Source organism: Equus asinus, chromosome 4, assembly GCF_041296235.1.
Source record: "Equus asinus isolate D_3611 breed Donkey chromosome 4, EquAss-T2T_v2, whole genome shotgun sequence".
In the NCBI taxonomy this organism is placed as follows: Eukaryota; Metazoa; Chordata; class Mammalia; order Perissodactyla; family Equidae; genus Equus; species Equus asinus.
In genome coordinates, this window is record NC_091793.1 from 82,101,563 (window position 1) to 82,128,718 (window position 27,156).

Sequence of the window (27,156 nt, forward strand, 5' to 3'; positions counted from 1 at the left end):
GAATCCAGATATTAGTTATATGAAGCAAACTGCCAGTTATTATTAAAATAATAATAATTTGACTACTACTTAGTGGATTCTTGAGGCTATGCTCCCTTGTAGATCAGCTTCTAGTGTGAACTGGGATGGACACTAATATTTTAAGCACACATGCTCACGTAGTATATAGCTGAGTCCCGGTATTTCAGTGGCTACTAGACATCCTTTCCCTGCCCCTTCAGAAAGCATTTCTAAAAATGTGGGAAATATTCCTTTTATCCTATGAGGAATGTACCCTCAAGATTTGCTTAAAAGTTTTTACATTTGAATCTAATCCACTGCTTCTTAGGTTAGCTAGGTACCTTGCGTCAAATGCTGTATTATGCTAGCTGGCTAATATTCCAAAAATGGTAGCAATTTGATCTTTCCTTTCCCTGGTAAAATTATAAGCGGTGGGATAGTTGTTACATCTTTCTGAGCTTGGACCTTCTGAATGTGAGCTATTAAAACTTATTATTCCCCTTTTTCCCCTTTCGTTCTTAGAGTGACTTTTCTACTCTTTGTAATTATTCAAAATCAAAAAGGGTAAAGAGTCGATAGGTTGAAGAATTTCCATCTGCTTTTGATTAGTTTTTGCCTGTAAACCCTTAAATTCCATTTTCACAAATTGTCAAAAGTTGATCCAAAAAAGTGAAAAAAGACAGTGTTAGAGACAATAAAATCAATGTTATTGACTTATTTCCAATTACTTTCATGTGTTTTGATATCTATGAAGTTGGTTAACCGAGTTCATATCAGTTTGTGAATTCTGTTTTCTGAAAGTAAAACTTAGTGACTACTTTTACATTATTGGTTCTATATATTTGTCAGTCTGTGATAATACATTGTGATATGTGATCCTAGAAAAAGTCAATTTGAATTTAAAATGTAAGGTATTAGCAGCAAATGACAATTTGTGATCCTTTATACTTAGCCACTCTCAAGCTCTAGTTTTATTCTGTTAAAATATTCTACATTGTATAACTTTTTCAATATCAGAAAATATCAGCTTATTTTGTATTCCTTGGAGAAGCTATTATATGCACATACCTTCAGTGGGTATTTGTTGATTTAAATAAATGAAAATTCAGATATATTAAGAGGTATCTATGTGAATCTAAACAACTAGTTGAAATTATAAACATAATGACACATGGTAATTTGATATCAGGCAAATAAAAAAACCTGTTTTGTTATTAGCTGCTATTTACTTCAACAAACTTTTATCTAGGATTTGTTGTATCTCAGGCACCATACTAGGGTGCTGCATATAAAAATAATTACGAGAAAGCATCTTTGTTCTTGAGAAATTTATGTAACAAAGGAAGTAAATATGTGACCTTATCATTTCATTGTAACATGGTAAGTAATGTAACAAAAGAGGGCAATTGACAAAAGGCTGGAGGTTCAGGAATGGCTTCCTGGAGATGACTGAACTGAGTCTTAAAACATGAATAAGAATTAGCAGAACTAAGAAGGAAATAACAGGCATTGCAGACAGAAAGGATAGCTTGAATCAAAGTATAGAAACATGGAGCGGTAGTTGATCATTCACTTGACGGATATTTATATTTATTATTCAGTAAGTACCCAAGGCACTGTGCTCAGTACAAAAATATAGTGGCGAACATGACAGATGTTTTCCTTGCCTTCGTGGAGTTTATGGTTTAGCAGGAGATAAGTAGGAATTAAACAAATAATTGAAATAAAGTATGATGATAGGGAATGTATAGCATATCTATCTGAGCATGTAGCAAAGGAACCTAACCTAGGGGTCAGAGGAAGCCTTTTCAAGGAATTGTTGTATAAATAAAGACCCAAAGTATTAGTGGGAGTCACCCTGGTGAAGAAGAGGGAAGAGATGAGAAAGTTTGTCCCAGGAAAAGGGAATCATGTGTGCAAAGTTTTGGTGATAAGAAAGAACAATATAGAGTAAGAGAGAGAGGTTATGAGAAGAAGTTGGAGAAAGCAGGCAGAGATCAGATCCTGGAAGGCCATGTAAAGCACATTAGGGCTTTTAGACATTATGTGAAGAGTATGGGCATCCAGTAAAAGGTTTTAACCTAGGGTAGGGCCTGTTCAGGTTTGCGTTTTTAGCAGTCTGCAGGCAGGATAGAGAATGGATGTGGGGAGGTTGAGGTGCTGGTGGTAGTTGAGGAGCAAGGTTAAATATAGGTAGACCAGTTGGAAAGTTGTTAGAGTAGTTCAAGTAAGGAATGAAGGGTAAAATTAGACTTGATTGGTGACCGTGGGAGTAGAGAGAAATGAAAGTATATAATATTTTGAAGGGACAATGATAATATTTGGATATTATTTGGATAGTGGATTGGGTACCAGGGGAAGAAGACAGGAGTCCAGGAAGGGTAACTAGATTTGTTGTTTGAGCAATTAGGTATTTACTGTAATTGTTCAGTGAGAGCGTGTTGTCCATAGGGTTCAATAAGCAGTTCAGTACCAGTATACAAAATGCCAGAGCATAGAAGTGGGAGGTGCAAAGCTACAGAGAGGAAGTAGGAAACCTTGTTTCTCTTTCTAAAGAACTTGGATGCTGGCAGTGGGGAACAATAGAAGAGGACATGATGTAGTCATGTTTATGTTCCTAAGGTAGCATGGAGGCTGGTTTGGGAGGAGCAAGATAGGAGACTAGAAGACAAATTAGGAGAATGTCTTTGGGAATTAAAATAGGACTGATGATTAATTGGAAAGGAAAGGACAGGATGTCTAGGGTGACTCCCAGGTTTCTGACTTGAATCACTGGATGATAGTGGAAGCATTAGCTCATTGGAAATGAACGAGGAAGAACCTGGGGCTTGGAGAGAGACATGTTGAGTTCTTATCTGACAATCCTGCAGTTATGGGTCTTGAGGCACATCCAAATGGTCATGCACTGCATAAGAACGTTTCAGTCAATGATAGACTGCATATATGACAGTGGTCCCATAAGATTAATACCGTAGCCTAGGTGTGTAGTAGGGCTATACTATACCATCTAGATTTGTGTAAGTACAGTGATATTCGCACAACAAAATCACTTAATGACACGTTTCTCAGAACATATCCCCATCGTTAGTCAATGCATGACTGTAAAGAGAACAAGTGGTGGGGAACAAATCTTGTGGGGAGGCCTAGGATTTTGCAAATCAGTAGTTATCATCATTGAGTATGATACTTAAAATTGTGAAGGGTAGATGAGATAGGATGAATAATGAATGTTAAGGGAGAAGAGTAGAAGGCAAAAGTTGCAACTCTAGAGAAAACCTGCACATTTAAGAGCCGGGGAAAAGAGCTCTTGAAAGAGCCAGGACAGAAATGGTAACAGTGGGAGTGGGGCTATGGAGACAAGTGCCGCATACTTCAGGAGAGTAGAAATTCCGGAAAAATATAATAGTTTCACTTGCAACAGAAAATACCAGTAAGCTAAAGATAATATTTTAATGAATTCAAATGGTTTGAATACGTAGAGAGGCAGACAGTGTTCAAAACATTTTGAAATCTGTAAATTAAAAAAAAATTGACAGTGAAGCAATGCGTCTTGAAAAGTTCTCTTTAATAAACATTTCTTAATTTTATTTTTCAGCCAAGCAACGGACATAATGGAAACCTCGGGCTGGAAGTCCATGATTCAGTCTCACCCCCATTTAGTAGCAGAAGCCTTCCGAGCACTAGCCTCTGCACAGTGTCCACAGTTTGGCCTTCCACGCAAACGGCTAAAACAGTCCTGAAATCTTCCATGAACTGTAGAAAAGTGGAATTGACTTTTTCTCCTCCAGGGCCAGAAGGATTCTAATACACAAACCATAAGCAAGAGTTGTTTCTGTTGTTTTGTCCACAGAACAGAAGCTGAAAAAGCGTATTGCTTGCATTTCAGGTGGATAATTTATGGTTTATTCTTCAGCTTTAAATTAGACTGATTATACTCTAATTCACTTCAAGGCCTTAAATTATCTTCAATGACTTCTCTTGTTCATATGATAGTTTAATTTTTTTATTGTGCCTTGTCATTTTGACCAAGGCTATGCAGGATTGCACTAGCTCCATAATGCAGTAATGTTGATAACTGAAGATATTAAGTTTCAAAAGGATCTTCCATTAGTTTGAGAAAAGCAAAATGAATTTTATAGGGTTTGTCCTATGCTATCTCAAAGTTTTAAAACTAGGTTCTCTTTAAAAGCACTTGTATTGGAGATTATTGGTAGTATCTCCAATCTAAGTTCTGTAAATACAGGAGAACCAGCTTACCTTCAAGGTAAGTTATGGCAATACACTGCTTCAATTCTAATTTATTGTTCATTTCAGGGGGCAAATATGCAATGAATTGGCCCAAAATTTTAGTAAAATTTGTGATGTTTGTCTATATGTTAACTGTCCAACAAACTAAGAGAAGCATAACAAAGCTTTGCTTGTGTTTCTTTGTGGGTGTATCCAAGTTTACAATGATTGAGAACTGATTGAGGTTAAGGTTTCAATAAGAAGAAAGCATGTTTTGTGCTGAATTATTTTTTTTTTTAATTTATAGTGACTTACATTTATATGAAGAATTCTGTACATGTTAAAAGTAAGGATGACCAAATGTAAATTTAATGAGTGGGCCAATTAAGATATATATGCACTTTTAATGTGTAACTTTTGTATGCTCAGTGGTACATATATTTTTTTGCTTTTGAGGGAATTAATAAGGTATAATTAATTGTGTCTTAACTTTTGAAAATTTCTAAGGATGGATGGAGGCAACTGGGATGTTTGTGATAATAGATAAGAAAGATATCCTTGATTATAGTTAAATTGGTTTGAATTTCAGATATTCATTACTGAATTTGCTCCTGTTTTATCACACTTTGGAGAAGTCACCTGAACAGTAAACAAATCTTGAACAGCATCCTCTCCTTCTAAAAACAATGAACTGATACTATTTGCAGACTAAAGGAGAGAACCCTTAGAATATGTCAGGCCACACTCTAGACATTTTTTCCCCCTAGCTTTCTCCTTTCTGTTTCAGTTACTGTACTAACATTGTGGATGATATTGAAATTCTGCATAATGTGAACAGGATAAACTATTTATAAACTGCTTTTCATGGGCCAGTTCTTTATTATAAATGAATTTTTGCTTTAAACGCATACACATGTTCAGTGTTTGATAGTTCTGTTCACAATGGAGGTCTGTTCTGGTGCGTTGTCCCAGAGAAGTAGGAGAAATCAGTGGCAAGTTGCTGTGCCTGATTTCCTGTCACAGTGACAAATTGCTTCTTAGGCAAGACCTATATTTGACCACAAGAAAAAAAAATATGTCACTGGAAAAAAAAATAAATAAACCTATGTATTTACCTATATAACTTTAATCTCCAAATTAAAATTTGTATATAGTTTTTGAATTTAGGACAAAAGGAAAAAATTAAGCCTGAGATTTTAACATAGAGTTTATTTTTGTTATTTCTTTGTTAGGTACTCAGTGAAGCAGTCCTAATATCAAGCATAATTCATATTTACTTTGAACAAACACTGTCAAATAAGCCTTTGTTATCCGCAACAAAGTGGAGTTTGAAAAGATCCTATTTTCCGGTATCTTCATTTCTTTCTGTGTAGTTTGAGTCTTTGTTGTATTAACTTAAATTTGAAATTGGAAGAATCTTTTGGGATAGAAGAAAGATTCTTACATGTTAGTGGACTCCATCCTATATAAAAGTAGTCTAGGGATCAGAAACTCACTTCCTTAATTTCACCATAAGATTGAGTTTATTAAATTTACAGTGTACAATTTAAAAAAATACATACACACATAGGTGTACACTTTAAGATTTTAATTTAAGATTTTGTCAGGGTCTTAGAAGAAAACAAAAATTCCTTACTCAGGCTATAAAATTTTGTTGTCATACTTCAAAAATAAAAATATACTGGTGTATCCATTTATATTAAATGCACACAGGCACATTGTGAATTAATTCACTGCTTCAACCTACATTTCTAACCATAGTGACTTCAGAAATAACACCGTATAATGAACATTTCAGCTTGCCCTTACTTACTTAATTTTACTGTTTATTGCAAATCTTAAGGGTTTTATTATAAAGATTTTTTCTTTAGTTTGGTAGCACATTTTTATACCAAAAACGTCAAACACTGTGCTGTAAGAATATCCACATTTGTAGAAATGTTCGCTTTTCAGATAATATGCCTACCATTATACTAACAGAATTGTATGGTAGTTTTATTTTTTTTTATTTATTATCTGTGTTTTTGGTATTGTTGGTTCTTGAGGCAATGATAAAAATCTGCTAATGTATTCTGATATGAGTGCTCTAATAGCTTTTCTTTTTTAAACTACACACGTTGTTTTCAGTAGGCACAATTCTGTCCAGAGCAGTCTTGCCTTTTGAACTGTCAGCCTGCTCCTGTTTCCCTTTTTGTCAGTTAAACAAAGCTTTTCCTTAGAAAAGTAGTGACTGGTTTTAAATGTTACATATTGTAAAAGTAAACATTGGAGAACTGTTCTTTAGATTGAGATACAGAAACACTATATTTGTGCCTTTTTCGTTTCTTAATTTTAACGTGTATTGGTATTTGGAGCACAAATATGAAGGTGCCATAATATTATGGCTTGCCATTGTTACCTCTTTGAGTACTCATGTGTCATTGTCTTGAAATAGTAATTGGAGAACCTTGCATGTATTATTACGTAGTCATTTGAGCGTGTGTGTGTGTGTGTGTGTGTGTGCGCGCATGCGAGTGTGTGTACACGTACTTATATTCGCTTGGACTTTGTGGTATGTTCAAAAGAGTGAATTTCTGAAAATAGGACTCAAGTTCAGGTTAGTTGAAATATTTCATTTAAATGTGCTTTATTTTGGGGGACAATTGATTGACAGAGGAAGTTATAATTCTCAAAAACGTGACCAGTTTACTGCATGATGAAATGTGAAAACAGTGCCTTTTTAGGACATCGATTTTAAAATTGTTTTAAAATATTAGCAAAAATCTCTTAAAAAGTTGTCATGAGCATTATTGGCTTATTTTTAAACTAGACCTAACTTAGAGCTTAAATTCCCAAAAGTTTAATTACTAACTTTATTTACCCGTTTAAGTTTTATGCAGAAATTTAAAACCTAAGCAGAATTCTTTATAAAAATGTGCATCATAGATACTACCCAGTGTTAGTAAAATAGAACACTAGGGACTTCATAAGTTGTTTTGTTAAAATCCGACTCAAAAAGCTTTTCTCATAGCCAAGTATACTTGAAGAGGTGACCTATTCCGAGTTGGACGTTCAAGCTCTTTGATGGATAAAATAAAAATATTCAATGTATTCTTGCAAAATAAGGCGGGTGGGTGGGTTTTAGTGTTTTCAGATTGTAAAGACAGCACTTTCAACACACGTAAGAGTATTTTGCAAACCTCTTTTATACAGATTATGAGCTCTACTTTATTTAAGTGTTCATGGAATGATGTAAATTTTAGGTCCAGTTGAACAAATACTGAGTGCCTACCATATGCAAGACTTTCTCCTCACTAGAAATGAAATCACCACACCGTGTCTTCTGTTTGCAGTATGTGGATTTTATGTTTGAAAAGGAATTCTTATATTTAAATCTTTTTATGTTGTTAGAGTTTATCATTGTATACTGTAACCCAGTTAATTTTGCCTTCAGTTTTTTAGAATAAAGATATAACTTAAGTGAGTCCCGTTTTTGAAAATAAAATTCTGCTAAAATTATTTAAAAATTAGTTCTGGGGGAAATTGATTTTCAAGATTCAGATGTATAAAAACATATATTGACCTTTTCAGCCTCATTTTTAATCAGCTGATGTTAATGATGAGATACATACTTTTTGTATCTTGTTGCTGAAAATATTTTTTGCATTTCAGCACGTTGAGTTAAAATAAAGTTGTTACTACTTATTCAGAATTAATTGGTTTATTTTGTGTTTATTTGAAAATATGAACTCTTCTTTTTCAGATTACTGTGATGCTTTGCAAAGAGCCATGTATTGATATGGTAACTTTTAAAATTATGGAGAGTAGCTGTCTTTTCTACATAGGGAAGCTAATATTTTTTGGAGCCTACTAAAGACTTATTCCTTAACTGTGAGATGTTACATATATATTTACTTTAATATATGTGTACCGTCAATATTGAATGACTTATGCTAATGTCATGTAACTTTGCTGTAGCACTTAAAGATTACCTTTAGCTAGTCCTCCTACTACTTCTTAATTTCAACTAACAGCTTAGTCATTTGCTGCTGTCAGAAAGGGCAGATTTGGGGCAGTGCATTTCTGGACCAACTTAGTAACAGTAACATAATTAGTGCTTAAAAATTATGGCCAGAGTAGCAGTAGAAATGCAAAGTGAAAAACTTTCCATATCCCCCACACATGTACACACACAGATTTCCCCTTAGAAGAATAAAAGAAGGGTTAAAAAACAGAACATTGTTTATGCAATTATAGTAAAATAGGTCAAGTGGTCATATTCTAAACTTTTAAGTGAACTATATATAACCCTTTCTGTAGCAGCCAGAGCCCTTAATACTTTATTTTAGGACATTGGGGTGTTGTTTCCTCTGTTCTACCATCTCAGAATCATTTTGTTTCTAAGAGAAGGCTAAGGGTAGCATTTGCTTTTTAAATAGAAGACATATTGGTAGAAATCTTTAACATAATATGTTGCTAAGTGTTTTTCTTTTTGTACCAGTGAGGTTTGCATGCATCTTCAGTGGATAGTGGCAAAAAAGGTTCATCATGCCTGTTGAGTGCTTCCTTCCCCTCCCCGCCACCCCAGTCTCTTGCCCTCCACCCTCAATCCTTTGTAAAGAATTCAGGTGTAGTCCTGTGCCAGTCTATAATGTAACAGCCAAATAATTCCTTTAGTATCTAATCTTACTCTTTTGCCCAAATTCAAACCAGGCCTTAATAAATAAAGGCAAAGAAAGGAAAATTGTGGAATTTAGGAATAACAATTGCAGCACCAAAAAAAATTTAAAAAAGCAACCAGTGTCCTAGGTGACTCTGATACTCACTTTGCTCGAAAGTAGATTTATTGCCATAGCAGAAGCTTTTCAGAATGTATACTTAATATTCTGAATGCTAAAAAGATGTGTAAGTCATTATGGAAATTGGGCAAAAATGCAGAAAAATGAAAACGACATGCAGTTGAAAAAGACTAGTAAAATTAGATACATTAACCTTGATAAATACCAGAAATGGTAAAGCAGAAATTTGAATCAGTAGATGACAAGGTTCAGAAATGCTCGCAGACCACAAGGACAAGAATAGAGAGATGAAAATAAAGATTTAGTTTAATTTATCAACCATTAATTAAATGGAGTGCTAGGCACTGTGCTGAACGTGTTTACAGTGATAAACAAGGTACAAGTGGTCTATATCCTCATGAAGTCTATATTCTTGAAGAAATCACAATTCTATAATACAGTGTGTGAATTGTTCTGGTAGGAGTACAAGAGGGGCACCTAATCTGGGGTGGGGGTAGAGATCCCAGATAGCGTTCCTGAGGAAGCGGTGTCTAAATTTAGATTGAGTGGAAACTAGGCAACTTAGTAGGAGTATCATCCAACCTGTTATGTGAAGTCCCCGAGTTGACCAAGGTTCAAATGGAACATTTATGGGAATGCAAACGAACATGGCTATGTCCTAATGTGTAAACTGGAGAGAGGGCTAAACCAGTAGGCAAAGATCATGAGTTTTTAAAGGGCTTATTAGGGAATCGAACCTGTGAGTATTGAGCGATTTTAGTTGGGGTTATATCATGATCAACAATCTATCAATCTTCAGATGCATCAGAAGGGGCTAGAGGAGAGGGGAGGGAGACTTTCTTAAGATGAGGAATGCTAGTGCTCTGTGTTAGGCTAGAAGCACTGGGATGGAGGGAAAATGGAGAGAGAGGAGCGAGCTTGGAAATAAATTGCATATGGCAGAAGGAAGAAGGAGGAGTCAAGAGACTCCCAGCGTTTGTCTGAGCAACTGGATGGAGGATAGTACCATTCACTGATACAGTATTCACAAGTGTAGCCGCTTGGGGAGAAAAACCTATTTTGATATGGAACCCATTGAGCTTAAGGTTTCTTTGGGGCATTCTGATTGGATATGCGAATCTTTAACATGAGTGTCATCTGGATTATAAAGTAAGGAATTCTTGATATACAGATGATAACTGGTATTTGTAGGCTAAGGTGAAGAGAAGGCAGTGCAGGGCAGAAAAAGGAAGAGAGAAAGAGCAGCTTGCAGAAGAGGATGAATGATCATGAACATAAAACCAAAGAGTGTCCATCTCACAAGTTGGAAAAGAATATTGCAAGAGAAAAAATGGCCAACAGTGTGAAATGCTGCTGAGCAGTCAAATAAGAAGCTAAAATATACATTTGATTTTTGAGAGAGGAAATGACAAGAGTCTGGACTGGGGAAAAGAGTAGGATTGGAGAGAGGAAATGGGTGTTCCAAGTATAGAATATGGGGCGTTCGGCGAAGACAGCAAGGATAAAATGTAGCTGTGGGATGACATTTAGGATCTGTTTATTTTGGTGGTTTTCCTTTACAGTGGAAGAAGTGTCAGTATATTAAGGTAATGATAAGGAATCAGAGAACAGAATGCAAATGGGATTACTGAGGTCCTAGTGAAGAAGAGAAGAGAAATTGGAATCAGATGCCAAACAAGAGGATAGCCCCTAACAAGTACGAGGAAGAAATGCATGGATACAGTCAGATTTATCCTCTTTCTTGTTTTTTTGCTTGAAAGTTGATATAGTCATTTTATGTCTGTTATTCCTGTGAAGCTATCTATTCAGAGTAAAGGAGGTAGGTGAGTTTAGAGCAGGGGCCAGCGAACTTTGTAAAGGACTTAGGTAGTAAATATTTAACCTACTCAGCCATGCCGTTGTAACGTGAAAGCAACCATAGACAATATGTAAACAAATGAGTGTGGCTTTGTTCTGTTAGAACTATTTACAAAAGCAGGCAGTGGGCTGGATTTGGCCCTTGTGCATAGTTTACTGAGTTCATAGGTTTGAAAAGAGCAGAGGAGTTTTGAAATAATTGATGTGGAGAAAAAACATGGACAGCCCAGTTGAGATTGGAGGCCATGATTACAGAGGATGAGTTGAGTAGACCCAGTGTTTGCATGATTGACGTTACCAAAGAAACAATTGGTATAGAAGCAGTGATTAAAGAGATTCATCACTTTTTAAAAATATACGAACTTTAGAAATGAGAAAATTCATAGTGCTGCAGGTGGAATTTATGAACAGACATCCAAACCTAGACATACTGGGTGACTTAGAAATTGGAAAGGAAAGTAGTGTGAGCATCCAAGCAATAAATAAAAGTTTTAAAGTCATGTTTCTCTGACAATACTTTAAGTGAAAAAATTTTGACTCAAGAACTCTTAACTGTTTAGTGATTTATTTCTAAAGTTAACATTTAAATTATATAGAAGTAGTATATTAACAAGTACCTAAAGCGTAGAGAATGCCAAAAATTGATCAAAATTAATTCAAGCATAGGAAGTTGAGGCCTAAAAGGACTGGGAATGAGTATTATACTGTTAGAGGGAAGTCTAACTTATTGTGACATTGTTTACAAATATAAGTGTAACCAATGTAGAAGTTGACGGTGACCCCCTCCCCCACCCTCCTGCATTCCCCCTTGCTTGGTGCACCCCGCCCCCGTTATACAGCCATTATCCTCCTACAGAGGGGCCGTCTTGCCTCGCTGATGAACCCTGGCTGGTTTAGAAATAGAAACCATAAAATAAAATGTAAAAGTATAAAGGTTACAAATATAAATGTGCAAGTCATCATCTATTGTAAACCAAAAGGAAGCTAGACAAGAGGAAGATGGGGAACTGGGATTGGGAAGTACAAGTGTAAAACTCTTCCATAAACAGGAATTAAAAATGTTTCCTTATTTTTAAACTTGGAGTTATAAACATTTGAGGATTTTTTTAATAATTAAGCTTTAATTATCTACTGGTAGAACTTAAAATAGACCATATATATCCTCCAAAATATAAACAAAGTCCAGAGGAAAAAACCAATCGGGACATCAAAAAAGGAGAGGGCAAAGATCACATTACAATGATCCGGCAGAACTGTATGACAAATGGAATAGGTTAAACACACCTACTCTAAGAAAACCTGAGCAATGGTCTCATTCATCAGATTGTACTGGATATGTAATAGTGAGAGAGAGATGGCCTGTTCTGATGGAATTTAGTAAAATCAATAACAAAAGATAAGCCTTGTGAAAGAGGAGTAGAGAGTGTTGTACAGCACATCTCAACAGTACATAATTGCTGGCCAGGTGTGGAGGAGAAAGATTGTTTGTGTAAGGGAACAAGTGTGAAGGCTGAGGGGTCAGAGGAGAGGGTGATTTTACCGACATTCAGTAGAGCTGAAAGGTAGTGATTTTTGTTGCTGTGTAGTGCCTCTCTATGTGTGTGTGTGTGTGTGTCTTTTTTTCATGGGGATAGGAATCCAAGTGAGAAAACTCTGGTAGGACTAAGTCAAGAAAGCCCTTTTAGGGGTTGGCCTGGTGGTGCAGCAGTTAAGTTGACACGTTCTGCTTCGGCGCCCGGGGTTCACTGGTTCGGATCCCGGGTGCAGACGTGGCACCGCTTGACAAGCCATGCTGTGGTAGGCGTCCCACATATAAAGCAGAGGAAGATGGGCACGGATGTTAGCTCAGGGCCAGGCTTCCTCAGCAAAAAGAGGAGGATTGGCAGCAGTGCTAATCTTCCTCAAAAAAAAAAAAAGCAATAAAGGTAAAAGTTAAAAAAAAAAAAAGCCCTTTTAAGTTCTAAATTGCCCTAATTGACTAAAATAAGGAAAAAATGGAAACAATTATAAAATAATTACCTCCATAAAAGGCTTGGAACTAGGTTGGCTTTATATGGAAATTATTTCAAACTTTTTAGGAACTGATAATTCCTATGATATGTGAATTGAAGTAAATAATGAAAAGTAAATTTAAACAAGTACTTTTAATCAAGCTAGTATAAACCAGAAAACCTTATAAAATTGCAAAAAATAAATGAAATTGTGTATGTAAGACTCTAGTGCAAAGTCCTAGAGGTAGCAGTAGCCTAGTAAATGTTCGTTCCCTGTCCCTTCCCCCTCTGACTAAGCCAATACCCAAAGGGTGAGACTTACAGACCCATCTCTGTTATAAATATGAGTGATAGAATCCTAAATAAAATGCTAATAGCTTGAATTCAGTAATAAAAAGAAAAAAAAACCAAGTCACCTAAGGTTAACCTAGAACTCTGAGGATGGTTCAGTTTTTCACCGTATCAAAAGGTGAACTGAAAGCCATGATCATCTAGTTGAATTCTACAAAATTACACATCCATTTCGCACAAGATATCCTTTCAAACCAACTACAGGAGATAATTCTTCAACAACATAGAGAATATCACCCTCACACCATTAGCCAACAGCATCTTAATGATGACACAACTAGAGTTGTTCCCATTAAAATCAGAACCAAAACACAAGTAGCTTGACAATATGTTTGTTACTTAAAATTATTCTAGAAATTTTAATCTATGAAATTCATATGAAACAACCAATATAAGTATGGGAAAGGAGGCCTATATTTGAAAGTTATACATAATTGTTTTCCTTGAAGACCCAAATTAAATTTAAAATTTAATGCTAGTTTACTAAAATGGCTAGGAAAATCTAGAGATAATCTACAAGACATATATATTGGCAGAAACCATTTATTAGAAATAACATCCCAAACACAGTGGCAGAAAGTAAAATGGAAAAGGTGTTAGAATGATCTTAGACTGAGATGTAAAAGCACTACAAAGAGGGGAAAATCCTACGAAATTATACTGAAAGGGAAAAAATGGAATTGTAAATTAGAAAAGAAAAAAGATAAATCATACTACTATATACCGATATTTAATAAAAATATCCTTGAGGGAAATATAAGAACACAATAAAAGTGTTTGGATTATCTACTGGGAGTCATTTGTACCAATGGACTGCATTTTCTGAGATTTCCATAAAACAAATATGTTTTACATTATTAACGAGAAAAAAAGATTAAACATTTAAAAAATATACATTCTGGAAAACTCAGTAAGTTGACTTTTTTTAAAGCTATCCAGGTAAAAGTGGTAAAATCGAGAACAATAAATTAGTGAGACTTGACTACCTAGTTTGGGGAAGGGAATATTACTGGTCATGTGATAGCTCTGTTAGCTTGTACTTAACTCTCATGCAGACCATCATTACTGATGAAACTGTTTATAATCATTTGGAAATAAAGTGACATTCAATTGCTAGGATAATGTAAATTCTTATTTTAAAAAGACATATTTACTATAAATGGATTTTCGTTTTCTGCATTTTCCATAAAATGAATGCTGATCTTTTGAGAATCGATAATACTCAAACAAGAATTTAGCAGACTGCAATCTTAATCTGATCCATTCCTCTTGGGATTTAAGGTTTTAGGCTGACTGGAAGAGTGTTTCCTTAGGTACAATACAATTGAGTCCTTATTCTATGCAAGATGCTGAGGATACGGTGATGGTAAAAAAAAAAAAAAAAAAAAATGCAAACAAAGACAGGTCCCTTACTCGTGCACCTTGCTCACAGACTAATAGAGGAACTGTCATTAATCCATAATGATCAGTCTTGCTAGATGTATATAAAAAAAAGACTTGGTTGATTTTTCTCTGATGTTAGTCCGTTTCCGTTTCATTGAAGTCCCCACTTAGCTTTATTGTTTACTTCCTGTTTCCTGGTTTCTTAACGTAGAAGCTTAGATCATTGATTTTTACATATTTCTTCTTTTCTAATAATCATATAAAGCTATTGATTTTTCTCTGAGCACTGCCTTAATTACACCCCACAATTTTTTGTATGTTGTGTGTTCATTATCATCAGTTCAAAATATTCCTTGTGATTTATCCTTTGGTCCATGTGTTTTACTTTCTATATTTGGGAGGATTTTTCTGGATATCATATTTTTATTGATTTCTAATTTAAACCTTTGGTGGTCAGAGAATATACTGTATAATTTTGGTCAGTTGATATTTATTGATACTTGTTTTACGGCACAGAAAATGCTCTGTCTTGATGAAGGTTCTAATATGCATTTGAAAAGACGGTGTTTTTCTGCAAGTCTTGTGTTGTGTACCGTAAATGACAATTAGGTCAAACTGATTTCTAGTGCTGTTCAAATCTTTTATATGTTCACTAACTTTTGTCTACATTTTTCTAGCACTTACTGAACAATGGGTTTTAAAAATCTCTGACTGTATCTAAATTGGTCTGCTTGCCCCTTTTCTGTTAATTTTTTCATAGTGTATTTGGAAACTTTGTTTTTAAAGGCACACACAGAGTTGTCAAGTCTTCTTGGTAAGTTGATCCTTTTATCTTCATAAGAGGTCTTTATCTCTAGTGATACTCTTCATCTTGAGGTCACTTTATGATTACTATAGTCACATCAGCTTTCTTACACTGTTTTCAAGGTCTGTCTTCTCCTGTTGTTTTACTTTGCCTCTGTCTTTATATTTAAAGTGTTTCTTATAAGGAGCGTATAGTTGGATCTTGCTTTTTATTCAGTGTGAAAGTCTCTGCATTTTACTTGGAGTATTTAGTCCATTTCTAATTAATGTGATTATTGATATGTTTGGGTTTTTGATTTGATATCTGGCATTTTGATATCTGGTGTTTATCCCATCCTGTTCCTCTCTTCCTCCTTTCTGTGCAGTGAATCCCATGGTGGGGTTTTTTAAAAATCTTTCATTATACCTTCCATATTGAAATTCTTGCTGTGGTCCCTTTGATCTGTTTTCAAATGATTGCTGTAGAGATTACAATATGCATCTTTATCACAGTCTACCTTCAAGTAATACTATAATACTTCACATACAGCACTACACATGCTACAAACCCCACATTACATTATTTTTTATTTTAAACAGACAATAGTCTTTTAAATACATTTGAAATATTACATATGTGTAGTGTAGACATTTTTTACAAAAAAGTTACCTTCATTTACTCGAGTATTTATCCTTTCTAGTGTTCTTGGTTCCTTTCTTCAGATCTCTATTTCCATTTAGTATCATTTCCATTCAGTCTGAAGAACTTCCATTAGCTATTTCTTCTAGTGTAGTGATGGTGGAGACAAATTCTTTCAGCTTTTGTCTGCCTGAAAATGTTTTCTATTTCTCCTTCATTTTTCTTTTATGGTGAGGAAGACTGGCTCTGAGCTAACATGTTACCAATCTTCCTCTTTTTGCTTGAGGAAGATTGTTGCTGAGCTAACGTCTGTGCCAGTCTTCCTCTATTTTGTATGTGGGATGCTCCCTCAGCATGGCTTGATGAGTGGTGTGTATGTCCGCACCTGGGATCCTAACCCATCAACCCCAGGCCACTGAAGTGGAGCACACAAACTTAACCACTACACCACTGGGCCAGCCCCTATTTCTCCTTCGTTTTTAAATTACCATTTCACTGAATGTAGAATACTAGGTTGACAGTTTGTTTTCTTTCAGCACTTTAAAGATGTGATTGCATTGTGTTCTGGCCCCTGTTGTTTTTCATGATTTGTAATGTTGTTCCCCTATCTGTGATATGTCTTTTTTTCTTTTCTCTGGTTGCTTTTAAATTTTTTTCTTTATCTTTGGTTTTTAGCAATTTGACTATAAAATATCTAGGTATGTTTTTCTCTGAATTGATCTTCTTTGGAATTTCTTGAGCTTTCTGATGCACAGGTTGATGTCTTTCATCAATTTTGAAAGGTTTTCAGTTATTATTTCTTTAAATATTTCTTCTTTGCCATTCTCTCTCTACTCTTCCTGTAACTCCAGTTGTGTATGTTAGATCATTTAATATTGCTTCACATATCTCAGGTACTCCGTTTTGGTTTTCTTTTTCCATTATTTATCCTGTTTCGTTTTTAGTTTGCATATTATCTTCTTTCCTAAATGGAATCCAGTCTGCTAGTAATCTCACATAACCATGGAATTTTCACTTAGAGAATTTCCATTTGATTCTTTCAATGTTTCAATGTCTCTTCTGAAGATTCTATATATATTGTTCAGCTTTCCATTTCCTTCAGCTTTTTTATTATAGTTTCAAGTCACTGTCTGTTAATTCCAATTTCTGGGCTATAGCTGGGTCTGTTTTTATTGACTATTTCTTTTCTTGATCATGAGTTGTATTTTCTTTCTTTTTAATTCTTCTTTTAATGTTTGATTTAATGCCACATGTGAACAAAAAACAAAAAAAAAGTTAAAGTAAATAATATTTACTTCCCAAAAAGTGTATCCTCTGTCTTGTGTCATGCCACTAAAGTGAGGTTGAGTCAGTATCATCTTTAGTGATTTCAAACACTGGCTTCAAATAATTTGAAACAAAATCAAGATTTTCCCTTCTGAGCACTGGCAATATTCCAGATATATCTTGTGTTTTATAGATAAGCTTCCAACTGAGAAGTTTCATTTACTCTTCAGTCTTGTTCCAGAGATCTCGTTCTGCCTAGAATGCCTTGTAGAGGTATCTGTTACTTCTAACCACACCTTGGAAGCTGAGAGCATAGAGTACCTGGCATGGCGAGAGAAGAGAACTGCTCTCTCAGTTCTTCAGCTCTGACCCCAAACTTTGCAGGTGAAAGTCCTAAGTACCTTGAGTTGATTTCTCTCCTTCCCTTTGCTCTGCCCATTCAGTTCAGTGGGGGGCTGCCTTACATTTGGGAGAGGCTCTGCATGTGTGGAGGGGTCTTTCCTGTCCTGTTCTCCCCTCAGATTTGGTGTACTGTCCCTAGTACTCTGTAAATTCCCATAGGAAAGATTTGGTAGGTTGGTGCCTGACTTGCTCTGTGGCTGTGGCCTTTAAGAATTCTCATTTGTCATGCTAGCTCACATGCAGCCATTAAGTGATTTTAGAAAGAATTTTTGGCTAGTTTTACCTTATCTCTGTGGTAGATTCTTCTTTACTCTGCTGTTTTGCCACACGTGAGAACAAGCCATGAGTTTCTTCTCCCTTATCAAGAGTTAGTCACTTTCTGGAGTTTTCTTTACTTAGGTTTTTGATTTAATATATATGTTTAAGAAATTTTGTATGTTCATGAAGGATATTGGTCTATGTGTATGTGTGTGTGTTTTTTTTCTTGCAATAGCTTTATTAGGTTTTGGTATTACAATTTTTCTAGCTAAATTATTCTAAAATGGGTTGGGTAATGTTCCCTTGTCCTCTGTTTTCTGAAAGAGTGTGTGTAATGTGGCATTATTGCCTTCCTAAATGTTTGAAAGAGCTCATCAGTGAAGTCATCTAGACCAGAAGTTTTCTCTATAGAGATGTTTGACTTTTTATATTATATACATGTACTACTCAGATAACAAAAACAATTGTTAAGCTAATAAGAATATCCCAGTGAGAGAGAAAACATAAGTATATAAGAACCAGGCTAAGGGATCGTGTAAGATTTCTGAATACACACATTGGGATGATATTCAGTTCAAAAGTAAGCGGCCTTAAATAGAAGAAAGTTGCTCGGGTCTGTTTAACAAGAGGGAAGGATAATAGGAGCAGAGCAGATGATGGTGGGTTTATGTTTGGTGATAGGAGACTGAAGGGTGTTCTGGTTCTGTTTTCTCTACGAAGACGTCAGCATGAGAGTAAAATGAAGGTACCAAGTGTCAACTGCTTTTCCGCAAGACCTAGCAGTGATGAAGATGAGAGGATTTTTTATCATTTAAAAAATATCCGTTAATATTCTTTTGGTTATTTTTGTTGTCATGTTCATCCTTATAGCTGGATACTTTACTTCTTAGTTTATTTTGTATGTATTTCCTTTCATAATTTCTCTATTTCTTCCACTTAGTCTCAGGTTTATTCCCCTGAAAAGACAGTTATAGTCCTTGGAAGATGTGTTCTTTTTCTGATCTCTGAATAACCAAAATAAGCTTTATTTATGAATCTCTGGGGGCTGTTAGCATCTGAAGAGAAATTATAAATGTCCATGTCATCCCTCTAATGTCTGAACTCCTTCTGTGCTTTGGGTAGTATGTGATCAAGATGATAAAGAAGCTCAAAATCAAATGGGGGTCTAGAACAAAGTCTGCTACGCATAACTTTCTGTCTTTAAGAGCCAGATAGATGTGCTTTGGACCCAGAGGGAGGATTCGTATACCTGATAATAGTGACTGAAGAGAGCTGCATAGACATTGAAGGGACACCCAATCTAAGCCATATGATTAGAACTTGGGTGCACCATCCAGCTGTATTTTCCTGCTCTCAGCACACGAGTTAACTGAGCAACTGGAAGTTAGTATCAGTGCAATAGAATCCTCCACCGCTTACCAACTGTGGGTTCTTGGGTTACTTCAACTCTGAGTTTATTGCCTCATTTTTAAAAATGTTGATAACTTTATGACCTTAAAGGAATGTTGTGAGGGTTGAATGACAGAGTGGATGTGAATGCAGCTGTCACAACTGATATAACATACAGGCACATACTTGGCTACAGGAGGAAGTAGCTCTCATCACCCACCTCCACCATCAACCGATCGATCAGTGGTTAACCTAAACACCAGTTCTTCTAACTTTAAGGAAACTTGCTCTTTAGAGAATCAAGAGTTTTCACCTTTCAGTGAGGCAATTGGCAATCAGTTTAAGGTTCTGATGTGGGAAGTGTGTAAACGAGATGGAAAAAGATGAGGCTAACGTGGAAGATTAGGAAAAGGGAGAGGCTGAAGTTGGAGACAGAAAAGAGTATGAGAGCAATTGCAGAACTAAGATGCTGAGGTCCTAACTCAGGCTTATGACCATGAGCATGGATATAGGGGCAGACCCAAGACTTCCAAACTGTGCTGACGTGGCCAGTGTGTAAATATGGGTTTACCATGAAATTAGTAAAGCTTCAGCTTCAAAGCCCCTCACTTGCACAGATGAGCTCCTCCCAAGGCTATGGGAGAGATTCCCGTAATGTAATTCAAATTTATCTATTTTCATAAAATTTCCAAAGTAAGATGTTTTGACTGCAATTGGTTAAAGCTGTTGCCTCTTTTCACTTCAACTTTCTGTCACTCTTCTCCTCGTTTTGGGGGTGCGGGGGGAAGGCTGGTATTGGAGTGGCCACAGGCTTTTGATGCTGCAACCAAGGAAAAATGAGTTGGGAATGCATTTAGTTTGAGTTTTTGCGATCTATATGGGTCACAAGCATTCATGTACAGTTAAATTATTGCTAGCTGTTCGGGTGTAGGAATGGCTTCCAGGAATAATTCTATTGCCTGCCATGCCAACTTCCTGAAACCACGTGAGAAAACGTCCAGGGTCAAAAGCTGTATCATCATATAAACATGTCCTACTGCACCTGGCATTGAAGTATGTGGGTAATGAAGGAGAAACAATGTTTGAAATGTCTGGAGCCAAATGGGCTGTAGAAAAGTCCTCCAACCCTCACATGTGTACGTTTTCAAGAGGTGAATTCAGTTCTCATTAATACCTAGAAAAAAAGAAATTTCTGTCTTGTGAGAATATACTCAATAATGCACCATATCTAATTATCAATGCACGATCATTTTTTCTTTCTTGATAGGATTTGTGTGAAATTTATCAAAAGTGCTATGTATGTAGGGCACAAAACCTGTAGCAGTGTTACGGATGCAGTACAACTGAGTGTGAAGTCATGTTTTATGCATCCCAACATCCTGCATCTTGTTACCAATAACAACTTGTGAAGCTGAACGTTTTTTAAAAAAACTATCAGTACTATAACGCAAATTTCATCAGCCACGTTTCAGGCTGAATTATGTTTCTGTTACCTCTTTAGAGATAATATATTACAAAATTGTCAATATGAAAAAGTGTTCAGAGGTTATGCAAATTGTAGAAAATAGAGTAGTGTGTGTCAGGCAATTAATTATTAAAAACATTGTGTTTATATTGATTTTGTGATGTCTATATCAGCTTTTAAAAATTTGTAATTTATTGTAATTTCTCATTCAAAATAAATATTCACTTTCATAACAAATTTTGTATTAATAATTTAATTCTTTATTTTCCTAAAGAGGCCCCCCCTACAAATTGTATAAATTTCAAACCTCACAAAACCTGACACCACCCAGACAGTGAGATGATACAGGATAGAGCAGAACTCATGTCCCTTTTTTCTAGAAAGGGACATGAGTTCAATCCTAACGCTGCTGAGAGCTCCCAGTTAATCACTAAACTCCAATGAATCATTCCACAGACAGGGCTACTCTCGAAAATTGACTTTTCTTTTACTACCTAGTTACGGACTCTTAATTCTCCTTAATGGATCAGCTGTATCCTAGAGCAGATGTTGGCCAAAGCCTTTGGGTATCCTTGTGCTTAATGATTTTCTCTCTCAGATTGACATGAGACCTCTCAAGCCTTCTTGTTTCCTCCCAGCAAAATATAGCAACCAGTACACAAGACCTTGAGATACCAAAAGAAAAGCTTGTGATGTGCTCCCCCTTACTGCTCTACGAGTTTATCTTAATTTCTCTCTTCCTTTTTTTTAATAGAAAGTAAACCTAGGAACTCCTCTTTATGTCTTACAAATCAGAAATTGGGCTTGAATTGTCTCTGAGATAAAACCAGGTGCTCTTTGTTGCAGTGATTACGGATGAAATATTGATATTGTGGATATTCACAATATGATATTTCAAATGCAAACTGCTATTAAGAATTCTTTCAACTCATCCTGTATTACTAGCCTTCAAGAATCTCTGTAAACATCTATAGATCTTGTCATTAATTACACATTGAAAGTTGGAAGGAAGGAACAAACAGCATTTCCACTGCAATCTTCTTTTCTCATAGAATTGTAAAGAGCAAGCCAGCGAAGAGATTGATTTACAATAGGATCAGTCCTCATTTAGGGGATAGTTATCCTACCTTGTGTAGTTTCCTGTGATCTCCATTCTGAGTTTTGCAATTATCAGTTTCTAACTTCCTGAGGGCAAATCCCTTGGTCTTTCCCTAGGAGAAAAGTGACTGTCAATACCATAGATAGCAAGGAAAGAATAGGTGGACAGGATCAGATCAATTTAAGAAAGATCTCATTATTTTAAATTTGACTTTCGCTTTTTTCAAGGCTGACACAATCAGTCTTTTTAATAAGAAGACCTATGCTCTGGTTTCTCAACTCTCAAAAAAGTGTTTGGAACTAACTTCCTGAGCTAGAAGCCATGGGAATGAAAAGCCAGCAGACAAACAGATGAAGCTGCAGCGTTTTGCTAATCTGAACGTTAAACGTTCCTCACGTGGTCTATATTCCTCCTGCCTGGATCAGACATCTGCTTGTTTGCGTTTTCCAATCAGGCAGCGTTTCATTCCTTCCTTTTCTCTCCAAAATGTTTCTTTCTTTTCAGATTTGCAGAAAAGCTTTTATGCGATGGCTATATTTATTCCTTTCATAGCTCTTGGTATATTAAAATGTATCTCTGTATCTCATCTACATTTAAGTTTAGTGATTTCCTATCATCTTCTTAGTCAGTGTTCATACCTCTTGAGGTTTTGAGTTTGTTTTGTGAAAAGAATGCTGAGAACCTCTTTCCAAAATTGTCTCGGATTAAGTGACCTTCTGCTTAGAGTCTTCAGACCTCTATTTTCCAGCTAACCCTCCCCCACCCCTTCCCCTTTCAGTTCTCTATCCTTCCTTCTTCTGCCTGGCCCCTTCCCATTGATTTCATTGTGGTTCAAGAAAGACTGTGAGAGGGAGAAACTACTCACTGGTTCTCATCTCTACTGGGACCTGAAGGGGACTCCGTCCACCTTGACAAGATGACCACTGTTGGGGGCAGAGGACAGCTTCTGCCTAGAGACTATTTGGATCTAATACTAGGTTGCACCACTCGGTTTCCCCATCATAATAAGGAAAGGAGACTTTGTGAGCCACCAATACAAGTGAGTGACTGAATTTCGAGAGAGAGGGAAGTTTCTCAGGATTGTGAAATGGAAATTTCTCTCTCTGCTTCTGGGAGAGCTACCACCCCAGTCATGCTTACGATGTCATTTTGAGAAAATATTCATTCATAGTACAGAAAACCTTGAAAAACCTTAGATTAAATCATGTATCTCTCCAGCTCGCCAAATCTGAGGTCCAACCTGCATTTTTGTTTATGTTTAAGCCACATTCCTCACTTAGTCTGCAGGATTGTCCTCAATAGTTTGCTATGTCTTCCTGTCCTTACTGCAACCACCAGGGAGACATCTTCAGAGGTCCAAGTGGCAGGAAAACATTTTGTGTTTGTCTTGGCTCTTTGATTACAGTATATTCAGTGACCTCCAGTACCTCTTATGTGACTATCTGAACTCAAGGCTTAATTTATCAGGAAATATCCCAGTACTATTTACATCTTCCATTTTCCCTAGATACAGAAGATCATCAGTTTTACCAGGTACAATTATTTTCATACTATACATTTTACAAATAAACTTAATACTACAGGAGTTTTTTTAAAACATGCACAAAAATTAAGATGAAAAAAGCAAGAGAAAACATGACAGCCATTAAATTACAATACATTTTTGAGATTCCAATCAACCAAAGCAAAAAGCAAAAGCTGATGAATTATTATTGCCCAGTAAAAGGAAATGTACTGATTCCTCAGATGAGATTTTTCTAAATTTTGACTTCTTAATGCATTTGATCAGATTATAAAATTCCAATAATATTAACGTCTCCCATGTTCTCAAACAGTCTCACATATATTCAAAATCTGTAAAATGGCAATAGTAATAGTAACTATTAGAAATTGCCTTGGGGCCAGCCCAGTGGCTCAGCGGTTAAGTGCACACCTTCCACTTCAGCGGCCCAGGGTTCACTGGTTTGGATCCCAGGTGTGCACTTGTCACCCTTTGGCAAGCCATGCTGTGGTAGGCGTCCTACATATAAAGTAGAGGAAGATGGGGACAGATGTTAGCTCAGGGCCAGTCTTCCTCAGCAAAACGAGGACTGGCAGCAGTTAGCTCAGGGTTAATCTTCCTCAAAAGAAAAAAAGAAATTGCCAGTTTTGTAGGTCAAAACAGTTAAGTGATGCCAATTTCATGTGGAATAACCCCATATCTCATGGGGTTTGTTGAGATTAGTAATCTAGGGAGAAATTGCTCACACTGCTATCTTCATCTGAACCTAATGCTCCTTTTAATTGTTTATTGTGTCTTTTTCCAGAATATCTTTACATCAATATAAGCAAATAAAAATATATATTCTTTATTTTTCCTTTTCTTGCAAAAAGAAAGAAGTGTATGGACCATATTCACTGATATGCGTCTTGCTTTTTACAACAACTTATATTTTATGTATCAGTAGCTTCCTGTCCCCTTTGTGCCTCCTTTTTTTTAAAAAAACAAGTATATAACTGTTCCGTTGTAAGAATGTAGTATAACTTATTTTATCAGCCCCGATTGGTGGAGTTTTCAGGTTGCTGATATTTTTAAGATGACTATTGATATTACCAGGCAAATCTTTTGCTATGATAAACAATGTCATAATGACTGACAGTAACATTATGTCTTGTGTGTGCAGATGTATGATTAAGACACAGTCTCAGAAATGAAGATGCTGAGACCAGTGGTAAGTGTGTTTGGCCTTTGATGGGCCCCACCACCCCCACTGGCACTTTGCGCTCCTGCCAGGCAGTGAATGAAAATGCCGTTTCCTCGCAGCTTCACCAACATGCTATGTTATTAAATGGTTGGAATTTTTGCCAAAATGATAGGAGAAAAGTAGTATTTTAGTTTTGTTTTAATTTGTATTTCTATTACTATCAATAAAGTTTAGTGTTTTTTCATTTAAGGAACTTTTTGTTTTGTGTTAAAAGCCTATTCATCTCTTTCCTCCGTTTACTGTTAAGTTGTGGGTCTTATTCTTAGCACTTTCTAGACGCTCTCTATATTTTAGGAAAATTAGCACTATATTTATAATATAAATTGTAAATCCTTTTCCCAGTTAATCATTTATATTTTGACTTTGCTTATATTTGTATTTTTTACTAAGTTGAACTTTTTATTTTTAAGGAGGTCAATGTATCCATTTATCTATCTTTTCTTTAATAGCTTCTAGATTTTGAATGATAGTTAGAAAGGCTTTCCTTCAAGTTTATAAAGGATTTTGCTGAAGTTTTCTTCTAGTGCCTTTGTGGTTTTTAAAAAAATATTTAATTAATTGATCCATATGGAACTTACCATAATACAGAATGTAAGATTTGAGCCAACATTATTTTTTAGGTGGCTATCTAGCTTTTCCAGTATCAATTATTGACAAGCCCATCTTGTCCCCAGTCATTTCATATGCCATCTTTATGTAGATGTCTCTGAATATTTATTTTATTCCATATTTATTTTGTTCCATTGTCTATTATTGCACTTATACCTCACTGATTTCATTATGAGGAATTTCTTTTCAGAATTTTCCAAGCCATTTTTCTTGTTTATTTTTCTATATAAGCTTTACAATCACCTTTTTTAATTTTTAAAAAGATATCCTATTGGTACTCTTGAGAGTATATTACATTTCTAAATTAATTTAGGGAGAGCTGACATCTTGTTATTTTTTCCCCTAGAAATTATATCTTTTCTGTTGCAACTAGGATGAATTTTTTTCTTCTGTTACATTTTGTGGCTTTTCCTGGTATATATGAAATCGATTGATTTGTTTATGTTAGTTTTCTACTCTGCTGCCTTATTGAATTCTCTTACTGCTTGTAGTAGTTTTCAAGTTAATTTTATTTTCCAAGTATAAAATCATGTCATCTGCAAATAGTGATAGCTTTGTCTCCTTCCTATTTTATATAAGCAATATATGAATATATGATAGCTGTATAAAAAGTCAAACAATACAGAAATATTTTGAATCACAAACAAGTATCTTTCCTAACTTCCCCAACCAACTTCCTCTTCCAAATGTAACCACTGTTCAACTAAAGCTCTTTCTGCACATTTCCATAGGTCTGTATGTAAAACTATACATAGTTTTGTTTTTCTATTTTCAAATTTGGAATATACTTTATATACTATTATTTTATATACCTATCTTTTAAAAAAATATTTTGAAACAACAATTGCAAACTTGGGAGTTCTACATACAGAAAAAAGAACTTATTTTCCTGAACCATTTAAGAGGAAGTTACTGACATGATAATTCATAGCCCTGGAGACTTTAGTGTGAATTTCCTACATCCAGGGATGTTATCCAAAAGCATCATTGAAATCAGGTAATCAACATCAGTACATTAAAACCACCTAAAGCTGACACCACGTTCTCATTTTACCAGTTGTCTCAATAATGTTCTTTATGGCAAAAGGATCCAGTTCATCATCACGTGTTGCATTTAGTTGTAATGTCTCTTTAGTCTTCTTTGGCCTTTCTCTGACTTTCGTGACCTTGACAATTTGAAGATTACTGGCCAATTATTTTGTAGAATGTCCCTCAATTTGGGTTAGTGTGACTTTTTTTTCCCTCTCAATTAAATTTAGGTTACACACAGGAGTATACTGGCAGAAATGTCAGAGAAGTAAATCTGTGTTCTTCTCCTTGTATCTTATCGGGTGGCACATGACTCCCATTTGTCCCATTACTGATGATATTCACTTTGATCATTTAATTAAGGTGCTGTCTGCTAGGCTTTTCCACTGTAACGGTTCTGTTTTATCTTTTTGTAATTAGTAATTTTGTGAGGAGTTACTATGAAACCATGTAGGTATCCCACTCTCCATGAAACTTTTTACTAATTTGTTCATGTATTTATTTATATCTATATGAACATGATTTTCTATTTTATTCAATGGGTTATAATCCATTACCATCATTATTTCTTTTGTTGGTCAAACTGTCTCTGATTGGGCCAGTGAAGGCTTTATCAAGCTGACTTCTGGGTCCTTTTGTCCTGTGTCCTGACATTCTGCAAGCACTTCCTTGCTTCCTGATATAGCAAGATGTTTCAGACTTATTCTTCTCCTGCCTCAGCCCTAGGATCAGCCATTTCTTCAAGTAACCCCACTTCCTCTTAGTGGAGAATGATATTTAGAGGCCAGGATGTGTGCCCTTGGTACGCTTATTACTACTGGAGTATCTCTGTTCCCAGAGCCTTTTAAAGGCCAGAGCGAGGGAATTTATGTATACGTGTATACA

At 35.7% G+C, this 27,156-nt stretch overlaps 1 protein-coding gene across 6 annotated transcripts in view; it reads left to right on the forward strand.

The window, feature by feature from the left end:
• Positions 1-7,918, forward strand: part of SPOPL (speckle type BTB/POZ protein like) — a 72,095-nt gene extending 64,177 nt beyond the window's left edge. For all 6 annotated transcript variants that reach the window (XM_044768982.2, XM_070507609.1, XM_044768980.2 and 3 more), the window contains one exon: positions 3,596-7,918. In XM_044768982.2, coding sequence (XP_044624917.1) covers positions 3,596-3,740 — 145 coding nt within the window. In that variant the 3' untranslated portion in view covers positions 3,741-7,918. The remainder of the gene's footprint in view (positions 1-3,595) is intronic.
• Positions 7,919-27,156: the final 19,238 nt, after the last annotated feature.